Here is a 16,569-nt window from a genome sequence, read left to right on the forward strand (position 1 = left end):
TATGTTTTTACTCTCTGATGAAAGCACAAGAAATTATATACGGATTCACTGCAGTGTCAAAATCTCTGTGTCGTTGCGTGTAATTTCATTTCTGAGTCGTCTAGCATGCGAGAAAGAGAGGCCGGTCTCCAGATGGCAAACGTAAAACGGCTTTGTCAGATCAATCAAATAAAGATGCAGAAAGAGTATGACAGCGCAGAACAAACCGATTATCCACAACAGCAGACTAACATGTTAACAGAGGGACATGTAAACAGGTACACTAGCGGGAGTCTAATCTCCCATACAGAGTAAAACAACACCATGAATACTTCAGATGAAGAAATCCAAATGAGTTTAAAGAGTCCAGGCATGAAATCATGCACTCAAATAATGAATAAACTGTCTAGTCTTATCTCAAACTTTTAGTCATTTGGAACACACTTGACGTTGTGAATGATCTGCTGTGAATCAAATTAATTCACAGCATTCATTCAAGCTGTGAATGAAGCTTGGCCATGATTTGCCCGTATTTACATTGGAATACAGTACATTTAAAATGACTGTTTGTTGAACAACAAACAAACAATCTAATTAATTTGGATTAAAATTTTTAATCTTATTTGGATTAAAAATTTAACATAAGACCAACTTTTTAAAAAATAAATAAATAAATGTACTTTATTTAAATATTACTTTCTTTTTATTTGAGTAGGTTTTTTTGTTCCATTAAAAAATATTAATAATCATTTTCCTTTTTAACATTCATATTGTATAAACCATACAAAAGTTTGGGGTCAGTTATTTTCAATTTAAATAGAAAATAACTGTTTTCAATTTGAATACATTTTAAAATGTAATTTATTCCTTTGATGCAAAGCTGAATTTTCAGCATCATTACTCCAGTCTTCAGTGTCACATGATCCTTCAGAATTTTGTTTTGTTTTGGTCATATGGGCCACTGAATTATCGCGTTAAATAATCATGATTACAATATTGACCAAAATAATCGTGATTATGATTTTTGCCATAATCGAGCAGCTGTGACACATTTTTTTAAGGATTTTTTGATGAATAGAAGGTTCAAAGGAACAAATCCTCACTGAACCCGTTATATTCCAGGGTTTATTCGAAATCATGTAAACAGTTAAGTACAAAATATATGACAGAAATGAATCACTGAACCTCCAAAATTGGCAGGTCTGTTATAAAAACAAATCACAATTTGCACCAACAAATTGGTTACTGTCAAGGTTTGTGATTTGAGGATGAGTCAGAGTGAAAGTGTAGTTCATGACTTTGTGTACTTACTGGAGGATCCTGATCTTCTGCAAACACTGTTGTGATGATTGTCCCCTTCTCTGCGTTTGGAGCCACCAGCCCTTTATAAAGAGCCTGTCTGAAGACCGGGGAGAAATCATTCATATCCTGAAAAGAACAGGGAGAGAGAGACATGGATAAAAAATTTATTAACAACACTCATTAAGACAGGGCTGAGGTAAGCAGGGGCCGCAGGCAAAGTGATTCTGTTCTGCTTGCTGTCGTCCCTTTAGTGAGGAGTGACACAATAATAAATAGAGTATTAATCAGTTTATGGATGCTGATGCCTTTCACTGCTGTCCACTACCACTGTAAAATAGCGTATTTTAATTTAAAATAGCGTATTTTTATTTAAAATAGCGTATTTATAATGTTTCATTATCTTTCGAGGTGTTTTAAAGTCAAAATTAAATCTAAATATTACTTTTTTTAATATGCATTGTCTTATTGAGCACAATTAATGAGTGATTTCATTTTTTGCCACAATATAATCCCCCACCCCCCAAAAAATAGGTCCCAACCTCACGGTTTCATGTAATTCTGGTTTGTCCATTTAAGTGTTTTTTTTTTTTTTTTTTAGTTGTCTTTTAAATGAGTGTCAATTCTAATATGCTGATTTGCTGCTAAAAAAAAAAAAAAACAAAAAAAAACATTTCTTATTATTATCAATGTTGAAACTGTTATACACTACCATTCAAAAGTTTGGGGTATAAAATAATAATTTAAAATAAAATCACCAACAAGTAACAGTAAATATATTTATAATGTTTCAAAATATTTATCTCAAATAAATGTTTTTCTTTTGACCTTTCTGTTTAAAGAATCCTAAAAAAAAGTACCATGGTTTACACAAAATATTTAGATAATAATTGATCATAACTGATTACCAAATCAGCATATGATTGCTGTTCTATAAACAGTTATTTTAAAATGCAATAATTTCACAATATTGCTGTTTATTATTTTTGTATACAATATTCCTATGTTTGACCAAATAAATGGCATCAGACACTTTTGTAATTATTACTTTATTTGCAATTATTCCAAACTTGTGACCTGTAGTGTGTATGGTTGTGTGTAGGAAGTAAGGCAGCTCACTATTTTGGAACTTCTAATACCCCTTTTCCACAAGAATCGTTCGCGTTCTGGAGCCAGAGCCTGTTCTCGGCCAGGCGAACTGGAGCCTGTTGTGAACCGGCCACCTGCTTCCACACACTTGAGGAACCAATGGTGAAGTAATGCTGCTACAGTACGTGTTGTTTACCTCACTATAACCAGGCTAAAATCAAACAGTGCGAGCAAGCTTTTAGGGCTGGCGTTGAACTGATCTTTCTAGCTCAGAACCCCCTTTTCTGCAGTGAAAAAGAGTGGAACGGTTCGAGAACACAGGCTGCGACATGGACACAGGCCAGGGACCGTATGTGACTGTAGCACGTATGTGGAAAAGGGGTATGAGACATAAAATTTCAGCAGTAGCAATATTTCAATATTTTATCAATATTCAATATCAATATTCAGCAATATTTATCAATATTCAGCAATATTTCAGAAGCTTCTGTTATATTCAGCATCTCATCATTGGAAGTTGCCCACCTGATAAGCCCATCAATACAACCTGACCTTTCGCCCCAGCATGAGCTCACGTGGCTGAAACTACAGCAGAAGTGATAGGGATCTATATGCAGCGAGCCGCTCTTCTCTCAGAGTCGAGGGGGAAGAGGGCTGCAGACACACACACACACGATCGAAATAACCCTGAAACTCTTCAGAGGGGTCAAGTGACCCTTTCTGAATGTTCTTTGGGGTCTTGACCACGGATGGATGTGCCCATACACACAGCCACACTTTCCCTGATAGTCAGAAAAAAAAAATATATATATTTCTCTGAAAGTGCTTCAAAATCTCCCATAAGCCCAGCTATGATGACTCTACCCTGACATTAATAATATTGCCTTCACCTCAGCTCAAGCATCATTACAATTTGTTACACCATCTCCACTGCAGCAAAACTAACAGGATGCAAACTTTGAAGATAAAGTTGAAGGTAAAAAGTTGAAGGTAAACATCTCAAGATTCAAGGCACATCTGAGGATAACAGCAGCACAACTACAATTCAACGCTTTGTTTTTCACACCATAACAAAGCACTTGATGCAAAGATCATGAAAATCTCCGGGGGTTCAAATTTGATTTTATAAGAAGCAAGTCACCGTGCATGATCTATAAAAGCACACTGTAATATGAAAAACAATCTTAAATAAATATTCTGGGCAGATTTCAACCTTAAGTCTATAAACCACATGCTGTCAATCACTTCCTTCAATTATTAGGTCAAAATGCATATTATTTGATCTCAAAAGTTGTCTAATAATATAAACAAACTATTGTAATAATAAGCCATGGAAGGTCATGCAGTTTTGAATGTAAAAATATATTATATTATTTAAACAATGCTTCTAAAAGCTTTTAAAACGTTTTCTTCTTGAGTAACCCAACATTCAAATTGTATGAATTGTATTTATCATGAAATAAAAATGAACAAGGTTTTTTTTTAATTATTTTTATAAAAATGATATATATACTATATCAATATTTATACACACACACACACACACACACACACACACACACACACACACACATATTAAATATTTACACACCAAATCGCTAAATTACAATCCCCTAAATTACAATTAACACAAAGGAAGCACATCTTAAATTTGTTAAGATGTGAACTTACATTCACTTGTTTGTGAACTTAAACTTTATAATAGTGAGCGAGGTGGGTTGAAGCTCATTTGCATGTATCTGCTCTGAACTTCCCACAGTTAAGTATGCACAGGCTGGAGTGATCAAAGGAAGCAAAACTGACTTAATGAGCCATTTGCAGCTTTGGGTCAGTCGCTCTCTCTGGCCAAAACCAGGAAAGGTGTGCATTGTGGGGCATTAAGGGCCAGATTTACTAACAGCTTGCGCCAGCACAAACCTTCTTTTGCCGTTAAATACAGCTACAGTCAGGATTTACTAAAGACACTATTTTGGAATTGCATTCTCACGCCAATTTGCCCTGTTTAGTAAATCTGGCCCTAAGTATTATAATATTTTAATTATTTATATATTTAAAATATATGAAAAAATGTAAGCGTGTTAATTGGTCCACATTAATCATATGCATTTACATTAATATAACATTGCATATTGTTTGCTCACAATGCTAACTTATATAGTTAACTTCCACAATTATACATCTTAAAAATGTAGTTTAAGTAGTAAAGACTGACCAAAACTCCTACATGCATGCTGTAATTGTATCGTTCATCGTATTTTAGGGTTAGCTTTTGGCTTAATTAATGTATACATCGCTACTGAAAAAAAACACAACATTTCCATCAGATTTACATAATTAAAAATGTAAGATTTTACATGAAGTTCAACAAGTTCAGTTTTCATCACACACACTCAAACTCACTCCAGCTGCTGTAAACTGGAGGAGGCTAATCCTTCTGTTCTGATCCCCCGGCTAATCTTCGGAGGCGCTGGAGAGTGCTCCCGTTAAAATCCTCACATAATTGCAGTCACAAAGCTAATGAGTCATTCAGGCCTGGAATAGCTGTGCCAGGCTAGCATCAGAACCTGCGCAGAGCTTTGTCTGTCACTCCAGTCACCGTCAACCAGAAATATCAAAACAAGAAAGTAGGAAAACGCAGGCGAGGATCCAGTAAACAACGCCCGAAATCCTGCCAACATAGGGGTTTCTTTTTCAAGACTAATTGAATTTAAAGATCAAATCTTTTGTAGGCATTCCTGGAACAGAGTCAACGGAGCTTCTGCGAGGAGCATTAGCATGTAGACACTATGGAAGAGCTTTGAAAGTTCTAATCCAATCACCGCCACTAGACCTGATGAGAATTTACTTCCACCCTCCCAAAGTTCAAACCATCTCCATTTGGAACCTGCTGAACTTTCAGAGTTCCAGCAGAGTTTCTCATGCTGCTATTGAGACTGCCGTGATAAAACAGAATGCGCTCTTAGCGGCCTTACCGTGATTCTAACGATGACTGTAGCCGTTCCAGGAGGGAGGATTCCTCCGTGATCTAACGCCTCCACTTCAAACGTGTAGGTGCTGTTTCCTGCTGCCAAGTCCTCAAAGTCTAGCGCCTGCAGGACTGATACGGCGCCGGTCAGACGGTTCACGGCGAAGAGCTGCCGAGCCGCTTCTGTTTTTATTCTGTAGGTCACGTTAGAGACGAGATCTGCATCCACCGCCTGAGAGACACAGAGGAACGAGAACAGATAGAATAAAGGTTAAAAAGAGAATTAATGATCCCACATTTTGCCAGGTACAGTAGGAATAAAGCAGCCAAACAAATTCCTTAAAGGGACAGATCACCCAAATATGAACATTTTCTCATAATTTACTCATCCCCATGTTGCGCCAATTCTGTATGACTTACTTTCTTCTGTTGAATACAAAAGATGATATTTTCATACCCATGCAATGAAAAAGTCAGTAGGGTCTAATTTTGTTTTTGACCCCATTGACTTCCAATGTATATACAGTGAGGAAAATAAGTATTTGAACACCCTGCTATTTTGCAAGTTCTCCCACTTAAAAATCATGGAGGGGTCTGAAATTGTCATCGTAGGTGCATGTCCACTGTGAGAGACATAATCTAAAAAAAAAAAATCCGGAAATCACAATGTATGATTTTTTAACTATTTATTTGTATGATACAGCTGCAAATAAGTATTTGAACACCTGAGAAAATCAATGTTAATATTTGGTACAGTAGCCTTTGTTTGCAATTACAGAGGTCAAACGTTTCCTGTAGTTTTTCACCAGGTTTGCACACACTGCAGGAGGGATTTTGGCCCACTCCTCCACACAGATCTTCTCTAGATCAGTCAGGTTTCTGGGCTGTCGCTGAGAAACACGGAGTTTGAGCTCCCTCCAAAGATTCTCAATTGGGTTTAGGTCTGGAGACTGGCTAGGCCACACCAGAACCTTGATATGCTTCTTACAGAGCCACTCCTTGGTTATCCTGGCTGTGTGCCTCGGGTCATTGTCATGTTGGAAGACCCAGCCTCGACCCATCTTCAATGCTCTAATTGAGGGAAGGAGGTTCTCCAAACACGTTTAGTGGAATTATGACCAAAAAGTTCTATTTTGGTCTCATCTGACCACATGACTTTCTCCCATGACTCCTCTGGATCATCCAAATGGTCATTGGCAAACTTAAGACGGGCCTTGACATGTGCTGGTTTAAGCAGGGAAACCTTCCGTGTCATGCATGATTTCAAACCATGACCTCTTAGTGTATTACCAACAGTAACCTTGGAAATGGTGGTCCCAGCTCTTTTCAGGTCATTGACCAGCTCCTCCCGTGTAGTTCTGGGCTGATTTCTCACCTTTCTTAGGATCATTGAGACCCCACGAGGTGAGATCTTGCATGGAGCCCCAGTCCGAGGGAGATTGACAGTCATGTTTAGCTTCTTCCATTTTCTAATGATTGCTCCAACAGTGGACCTTTTTTCACCAAGCTGCTTGGCAATTTCCCCGTAGCCCTTTCCAGCCTTGTGGAGGTGTACAATTTTGTCTCTAGTGTCTTTGGACAGCTCTTTGGTCTTGGCCATGTTAGTAGTTGGATTCTTACTGATTGTATGGGGTGGACAGGTGTCTTTAAGCAGCTAACAACCTCAAACAGGTGCATCTAATTTAGGATAATAAATGGAGTGGAGGTGGACATTTTAAAGGCAGACTAACAGGTCTTTGAGGGTCAGAATTCTAGCTGATATACAGGTGTTCAAATACTTATTTGCAGCTGTATCATACAAATAAATAGTTAAAAAATCATATATTGTGATTTCTGGATTTTTTTTTTTTTAGATTATGTCTCTCACAGTGGACATGCACCTACGATGACAATTTCAGACCCCTCCATGATTTCCAAGTGGGAGAACTTGCAAAATAGCAGGGTGTTCAAATACTTATTTTCCTCACTGTATAAAAAAAACCCCAGCAGAAACATTCTTAAAAATGATTGTCTTTCAGACCCTACACCTTTTTAATAAAGTAAATAAGAACTGGCATTCACAATCCATTTTACTTTCCTAATTCCACAAATTTATGTGAAACAATAAATCATATATTTAAAAAAATTGGTTTAGACTTGATTTTATCCATCTGCAACTAATTGGATCAATGGCTTGATCAGATCTGAGAAATATTAAAACAGCGGTCTCATGATCAGCATGAAATTCTGTTCATAACTCATTTTAATTCTGTAATCAGGCAAATTTTTTTGTGTGGAACTGAATATGGGAATTGACTGGATTGTGAAATGTTGCCGTTAAAATACCAGCATTGAGGCAGGTGGTTGGTGGAGATGGGATAAAGCAGTAAGAGGGATTTGTAATTTGTAAATCATTGTAATTAATTTGACTGGATTAGCAAAAATAGGCATTAGTGATAGTGGTGGGAAGTTGCTTCATCCCAGTGACCAAATATTCTGAATCCCTTAACTAAAAACATTTTCACTGATTAGTTCTTCCGCAGGATACGTTGTTCATCTTTAATTGTTTATTGGAATTTAAGTTTAAAATAACAATAACAAAAAAACATTAATAAAATATAACTATTCGCAACAATGTGCACCGGTGAATTGTGAACAATCAGACCAAGAACACGTATTAATAAAAATTAAAAAGCATTAGTCAGTTCAACAAACCATAAATAGGATAGCAGAAGAGAAGCAAAGATTCTCACTGGAATTTACACAAATGTATGAATGTTACAGCAGTAGATGACAGAATATCCAAACTAAACATCCTTTTATTTTCTTAGACATTTTTCAAAATATGTTTGTCTTATTTTCAACATCAATGTGTGTGATGTTTTACTTGAAAAGTGTGCTTGAGCTACCCTTCTTTAAAATAAATGCCACTTGGTTTGATGTTTTGCTATACAATGCAATGACATTTATTCATTTTTTAATGTGCCTCAGGTGTCCAAATATATTCTAGGGCCACTGCGCATGCTAAGCACACATAGACCCGTAGCTGTGTTCCACATGTGTGTGCATCTGAAGCTGATTAGGAGTGAAAGCTGACAGAGAGAGGAGAGGAGAGGAGAGGTGAGACGTTCTGTCTCTCTGTGGGTGGGGGAACCTTTCAGGTGTCTTTCTTTGATGCGGAAGGCACCAGGATTTAAATTCTACACTGATCTCAAAGGTTTCAGAAGTATATAAATAAAGCTTGGGAGCCCTAGAGAGAAGCAGCACAGGGAATCTGATTAGTTGATCAGCCCCGGACCAGATCCTGTCACCAGGACCCACAGCGCTCTGACACCAGCCGGCGCTGCAGGGACCCGAAGGTGTCAGACACACTGAGATAAAAATACAGCAGCAAGATCACCGTCTTCAAACAGTGTCACTCATTTGCCCCTCAACCACCGACTACACACACATTCACAACCTTATTTCTCCTTCGGTCTGAATCCAAGGGGGAATTCAATTGTGCCAGCCGATACTACTGTGTATGTGAACACATATTGTTTTTCCGCAGTATATGAATGTAAATGCGGCCAGATATAGCATCGATTTAGCCAGATTTTTATTTTGACGGCGCTAAGAACACGACGACGCCTGAGCACACAGCGTTCTCATTCTCCGCATTCATCAGCTATGGTCTTTGTTTAACAGTTTTGTCTAATACATTACTAGATAGAACTGTTAAACAAAGAAAATAAACTGTCTATGAAAAAGTATATCATTTGCTTTTATATTATTTATCATCTTTTATCTATTAAGTTCTGTATCGATTACAGAGTATTGCTACTGACCTATAAGGCCCTAAACGGTTTAGCTCCTGTGTATTTAACCGATCTTCTATCGCCTGACAATCCATCACGCTCTTTAAAGTCACAAAACTCTGCACTCTTGGTTGTACCTAGGATATCTGAGTCCACTAAAGGAGGGAGAGTGTTTTCACATTTGGCTCCTAAACTCTGGAATAGCCTTCCTGATAATGTTCGGGGCTCAGACTCGCTCTCCCAGATTAAATCTAGATTAAAGACGCATCTCTTCAAGGATTCACATAATGCATCTCAACCTTGTACTCCAGTTTAATCAGATCAAATGCACATGATTATCTTTGCTTAATGTTATGAACGGCTGCTACTCTAATTACTCTTCATTTGCTTTTCTGTTTTATCTCGGGATGCTCATCCAGAGGTCACTAGAGAGTACGTCAGTTCCAGTTTGGATCTAGCCTCTTATGAAGACTTTGGATGCCCCAACACCTGTGAAGAGACGGTGCCAACTCCTGTATGGACTTCAGATGACGCAAACTCTGAATCAACATGCACCAATGCAAAATTTTCTATATCATATTCATAATCATTATGTTCACAACTTGACTGATGATGAAAAAATCAATGAGCTCATTGTTTCTGCCGTAAATTAATACATTGTTAGCAAACTATGTGATTTGAATAAGTACATTTCTGAAATACATAACTTAGACAGTCACCTCTGATAACAGATCACTCTAAATTGTAATGTAGACACGTGCATTTTCTGTAAAGCTGCTTTGAAACAATGTGTATTGTGAAAAGCGCAATACAAATAAATGTGAATTGAATTGAATTATGTTTGACAGAAAGGCAAACACTAATATACTTTCTCATTTATCGTCTGCATTCAGCAAATGTGCATTGAATATCTAATAAACATTTAATTTCACAAACCTTGCAGACTTGGGGGCATTAAAACGCAAACTTTTGAAAACGGGTTTCAAAGTGCACGTTTTTGAAAGCGATACCGTTATCACATTTGTGTAAACTACAAAAACGCGAATCAGTATTACGTGTTATTTTATAGGTGTGTAGTGTTTCTTTACAAAATGACATCACCAACTACTGGCCTGGCAGCAGAATACTGCGTTTTTAGTCATTACCTGTGTGAATAACGTTGTCTTCTGTACAACTAAAAAACGTTTCCATTTTAAGCACATCATTGTCGTGTAACCATACCCTTAGTCGAATACAGTTGTCAGATATTCTGAAATGCGCATTTGTAGCCTGCATGAATGTGTTACTCATTCCTTTTTATTCATATTTTTTCAAACAATTTGTAAACATATGTAATACAATTATAGAATCAAGAATCTGCTATCTAATGTAAGTATTTTTAATTTAGAGATTTACTTTTTAAAATATATATATATATAAATTTCTAATTTTCTAATATATATATATATATATATATATATATATATATATATATATATATATATACAGTGAGGAAAATAAGTATTTGAACACCCTGCTATTTTGCAAGTTCTCCCACTTAGAAATCATGGAGGGGTCTGAAATTGTCATCGTAGGTGCATGTCCACTGTGAGAGACATAATAAAAAAAAAAAAATCCAGAAATCACAATGTATGATTTTTTAACTATTTATTTGTATGATACAGCTGCAAATAAGTATTTGAACACCTGAGAAAATCAATGTTAATATTTGGTACAGTAGCCTTTGTTTGCAATTACAGAGGTCAAACGTTTCCTGTAGTTTTTCACCAGGTTTGCACACACTGCAGGAGGGATTTTGGCCCACTCCTCCACACAGATCTTCTCTAGATCAGTCAGGTTTCTGGGCTGTTGCTGAGAAACGCGGAGTTTGAACTCCCTCCAAAGATTCTCTATTGGGTTTAGGTCTGGAGACTGGCTAGGCCACGCCAGAACCTTGATATGCTTCTTACAGAGCCACTCCTTGGTTATCCTGGCTGTGTGCTTCGGGTCATTGTCATGTTGGAAGACCCAGCCTCGACCCATCTTCAATGCTCTAACTGAGGGAAGGAGGTTGTTCCCCAAAATCTCGCAATACATGGCCCCGGTCATCCTCTCCTTAATACAGTGCAGTCGCCCTGTCCCATGTGCAAAAAAACACCCCCAAAGCATGATGCTACCACCCTCATGCTTCACAGTAGGGATGGTGTTCTTGGGATGGTACTCATCATTCTTCTTCCTCCAAACACGTTTAGTGGAATTATGACCAAAAAGTTTCCCCCTTGGAAACGGTGGTCCCAGCTCTTTTCAGGTCATTGACCAGCTCCTCCCGTGTAGTTCTGGGCTGATTTCTCACCTTTCTTAGGATCATTGAGACCCCACGAGGTGAGATCTTGCATGGAGCCCCAGTCCGAGGGAGATTGACAGTCATGTTTAGCTTCTTCCATTTTCTAATGATTGCTCCAACAGTGGACCTTTTTTCACCAAGCTGCTTGGCAATTTCCCCGTAGCCCTTTCCAGCCTTGTGGAGGTGTACAATTTTGTCTCTAGTGTCTTTGGACAGCTCTTTGGTCTTGGCCATGTTAGTAGTTGGATTCTTACTGATTGTATGGGGTGGACAGGTGTCTTTATGCAGCTAACGACCTCAAACAGGTGCATCTAATCTAGGATAATAAATGGAGTGGAGGTGGACATTTTAAAGGCAGACTAACAGGTCTTTGAGGGTCAGAATTCTAGCTGATAGACAGGTGTTCAAATACTTATTTGCAGCTGTATCATACAAATAAATAGTTAAAAAATCATATATTGTGATTTCTGGTCTCTCACAGTGGACATGCACCTACGATGACAATTTCAGACCCCTCCATGATTTCCAAGTGGGAGAACTTGCAAAATAGCAGGGTGTTCAAATACTTATTTTCCTCACTGTATATATATATATAGGTGGTCTAATTAGTTCTCCTTGTTTGTCAGTGTATATAAGTTACCTTGTTTCAGTTCTCCTTTGTCAGTTCTTGTTAACACATGTCCATGAGTTTGGTTATGGTTTTCTTTCATTGTAATAAAGTTAACTTTTGTCTCGTTTCCAATGAGCGGTGCGGTAAGGTACATTACAGTACAGTACGGTACGCAATTATTTCCGTTTCCACTGTCAAAAGTTGTGAATGGTACCAAAATGCCGAACCGACTCTGACGTCTCTGTAGTGGTTGAACATGAGATATACACTCACCTAAAGGATTATTAGGAACACCTGTTCAATTTCTCATTAATGCAATTATCTAATCAACCAATCACATGGCAGTTGCTTCAATGCATTTAGGGGTGTGGTCCTGGTCAAGACAATCTCCTGAACTCCAAACTGAATGTCAGAATGGGAAAGAAAGATGATTTAAAATGTTGAGCGTGGCATGGTTGTTGGTGCCAGACGGGCCGGTCTGAGTATTTCACAATCTGCTCAGTTACTGGGATTTTCACACACAACCATTTCTAGGGTTTACAAAGAATGGTGTGAAAAGGGAAAAACATCCAGTATGCGGCAGTCCTGTGGGCGAAAATGCCTTGTTGATGCTAGAGGACAGAGGAGAATGGGCCGACTGATTCAAGCTGATAGAAGAGCAACTTTGACTGAAATAACCACTCGTTACAACCGAGGTATGCAGCAAAGCATTTGTGAAGCCACAACACGCACAACCTTGAGGCGGATGGGCTACAACAGCAGAAGATCCCACCGGGTACCACTCATCTCCACTACAAATAGGAAAAAGAGGCTACAATTTTCACGAGCTCACCAAAATTGGACAGTTGAAGACTGGAAAAATGTTGCCTGGTCTGATGAGTCTCGATTTCTGTTGAGACATTCAGATGGTAAACAGAATGAGAACATGGATCCATCATGCCTTGTTACCACTGTGCAGGCTGGTGGTGGTGGTGTAATGGTGTGGGGGATGTTTTCTTGGCACACTTTAGGCCCCTTAGTGCCAATTGGGCATTGTTTAAATGCCACGGCCTACCTGAGCATTGTTTCTGACCATCTCCATCCCTTTATGACCACCATGTACCCATCCTCTGATGGCTACTTCCAGCAGGATAATGCACCATGTCACAAAGCTCGAATCATTTCAAATTGGTTTCTTGAACATGACAATGAGTTCACTGTACTAAAATGGCCCCCACAGTCACCAGATCTCAACCCAATAGAGCATCTTTGGGATGTGGTGGAACGGGTGCTTCGTGCCCTGGATGTGCACCCACAAATCTCCATCAACTGCAAGATGCTATCCTATCAATATGGGCCAACATTTCTAAAGAATGCTTTCAGCACCTTGTTGAATCAATGCCACTTAGAATTAAGGCAGTTCTGAAGGCGAAAGGGGGTCAAACACAGTATTAGTATGGTGTTCCTAATAATCCTTTAGGTGAGTGTAATTCGTCTTGTGTATATCTAACAGGCGATCTTTGGTCTTGTGAATCTATTATTTGTTCCCAAGCCAATCGTTTTGGCTGAGGGCTAAGTGAAATTTCATAACTAGGCTATTTAACTTTACCGTTGTAACATTAGACTAGAGCACTGACTTTGTATGTTTGACTGAATTGTTTGCTTTATTTCTTATTGTACCCTATATAGCTTCCTGTACCTTTTACTTATACATTTATAATGGTATAAGACCATTATATAATACCAATGGTATTACCGTTGTAACGTTAGACTAGAGTGCTGACTTTGTATGTTTGACTGAACTGTTTGCTTTATTTCTTTAAAATTTTCTTTGAAAATTTAAACGAAAAGAGGCATAGTTGCGTTTTATATTTCGTTTTGTTACAAATAGGCTAACGTTATACATGCAAGTGAATATAATCAATACGCGTTGCCTGAACCACATTTGTGTGGCTATAATGTTTAAGATTTCTTTAAAATGAAAACGAAAAGAAGCAGTGTGGCGTTTTATAACATATTTTGTTTTATTGTAGCCTAAAATACAGAGATGACCAGAGTAGCAAAGCGAGTTCCATTTGCAGAATTACCGGACTCACGTCTTGGCAAGTCCGAACTTTGCGTACTTGAAGATCACAAAAAAATCCTCCAAAATTTTGCCTGGCTAAAATGACTCGAGCCATCAACAAAATAAACCTCATTTGACAGACATCCAAACCACATTGTACCCTGCTGACTTTTACCTATGACAGTTCTCAAAATATCTTCCGCAGAAGAAAAGTCATACAGGTTTAGAAAGTCATGAGAGTGGCAGATGAAAATGAGAGAATTATCCCTTAAAGTTGGACTGTAGATTATATCAAAATAAGAGTTTTACACATTAAAGTGGCATAACAGTTAGTGAGTTTGTCACTGACACTTTTTGCTCATTTTAGTCTCTAGTTTATTTAAAATTCATTGGTGATTGTGTTGTTACGTTGGCGTTTTGCTAAAACTCCCAAGAGCGTGATCGTTTAGAGGCACATTTAACACAAGACAGCATCTCCTGCTTTTCACACTGGGTCTGTCAAGCCTGTCAATATTTATCTAGTTAAATATTCAGCCCGTCAGGAATAAACAGGGAAACGCAGAGACGCTTTTTCCCACAATCTCAGGGGAAACTAAGCACACATAATCAGCCAGTTACTGTCAGGCCAGCAGACACAACACAGATAGACAGACACATAAATAAACACACACCTACAGACAATCTGTTTTTCCTTCCTTTCTAAAAGTCAGGATAGAGATGCCTGGTCAAACGGAGACTGACTGGTGGTGCAGAAATGTCACAGTTCACCTTTAACTTTCTCAACAGTTTATGAGTGAGCCACTCATCAGCATCAAATCATGCAGTTTTAGATATGAGAGAACTACACAACGGGACTACTGAGCTATGGATGAGTCAAGCATAACGTGAGCAGAACACTTACACTGAGTCTCAGGATGACGGTTCCAGCCGGGGTGTTCTCTGGGACGTTGACGGTGTAGGTGGGCTGGGAAAACACTGGGCTGTTGTCATTGATGTCTATCACCTCCACCAGCAGCGTGATGGTGGCCCTGCGGGGGTCAACCGCCCCATCTGACGCCTCCACGATCAGATCATATCGGCTGCGAGTCTCTCTGTCCAGCGGGACAGCTGTGAAGATGCTGCCCGTGGCGTTTATGGTGAACAGAGACACAAAGTTGAGCAGCCGGTATCGGACCTGACCGTTGAGCCCGGCATCAGGATCAGTGGCCTGAAAACAGAGACGTGCGTTCATGATCATGGATTTTTATTTCATACAGTAAACAAGTAAAAATAATAAAATAAAATAAAATAAAATAAAATAAAATAAAATAAAATAAAATAAAATAAAATAAAATAAAATAAAATAAAATAAAATAAAATAAAATAAAATAAAATAAAATAAAATAAAATAAAATAAAATAAAATAAAATAAAATGTACCAATCCAAAGTTTGGGGTCAGTAAGTTTATTGCAACGAAATTAACATTTTTATTTAGTGATTTATTTGTAATGAAATCAAAGATTTCAATTTCAAATAAATACTGTTATTTTGAACTTTCTATTCAACAAGGAAGCCTGAAAAAATGATCATGGTTTCCACAAAAAATTTAAAGCAACTGTTTTCCATCTTCTTCCGCTTATCCGGGGCCGGGTCGCGAATTTAAATCACAAAAAAATATGTCCCAATATTACTGTTTACACTGTATTTTTGATCAAACAGATGTAGCCGCATAAGAGACTTCTTTCAAAAATATTAAAAAAATCTTACTGATCCCAAATTTATGATACAATATGAATGTTAAAAATTATTTAAAAAATAAAATAAAATAAAAAGTAAGTAATATTTAAATAAAGTAGGCTACTTTTATTTTAAAAAATCATTTTTGGGTGAACCATCCCTTTAAAACCTCTAGAATGAATATAATTCGCCTTTACATAAAATAATAAAATATTAAATATTAAGGTTGCCCCCTAATAGTCAAATTGTATTAGTTGTTTTAGTCGCAGAAGAAAAAAAAACATTGTGTTTTTGTAAAATAATGGCGCTTTCTGTCATTTCGTTCTTGCCTCAAAGACATGATAAATATATCTACAAAAATATATCTATTTTACATTTGAATGAACATACAGTAAATATTCTCTGATTATGTAATCCGTATGAAACGTGCATATATGCGCGTCCACTACTGCGGAGATGATGAGTCAGCATCGTTGACTTAATCTCTGCAGCCGAAAACACAGAAAACATAACCAATAAATTATTAAACACATTCATAATCATTACGTTTGCCGGTGCGCCGTGGCAAGCTTTTATGTCTGAATCTGTGCGCTGATTAGGCTATATGTATTTTATATAGCAATTATTATGATTTATGGCTTATTAATATAAACGCGCGATTAGTTGTCTAATGGCTTAAACTGAACGACTACTAGTCGACTAGAAAAATCTTTAGTCGAGGGCAGCCCTATAAAATATAATAAAAAAATGAAATAAATACTAAAAAT

At 37.6% G+C, this 16,569-nt stretch overlaps 1 protein-coding gene across 1 annotated transcript in view; it reads right to left on the reverse strand.

Annotated features, from left to right (window-relative positions):
- LOC311069437 (protocadherin-15-like) overlaps positions 1-16,569 on the reverse strand; it is a 268,582-nt gene that overhangs the window by 93,877 nt on the left and 158,136 nt on the right. Inside the window, exons 20-22 of the mRNA XM_084092609.1 lie at positions 14,987-15,292; positions 5,340-5,564; positions 1,291-1,407 (exon numbers count right to left, since the gene is read on the reverse strand). Of these exons, the coding sequence (XP_083948735.1) occupies positions 1,291-1,407; positions 5,340-5,564; positions 14,987-15,292 (648 nt within the window). The remainder of the gene's footprint in view (positions 1-1,290; positions 1,408-5,339; positions 5,565-14,986; positions 15,293-16,569) is intronic.

The sequence above is a fragment of the Abramis brama genome (genome assembly GCF_963993115.1).
Source record: "Abramis brama genome assembly, chromosome: 19".
NCBI lineage: Eukaryota > Metazoa > Chordata > Actinopteri > Cypriniformes > Leuciscidae > Abramis > Abramis brama.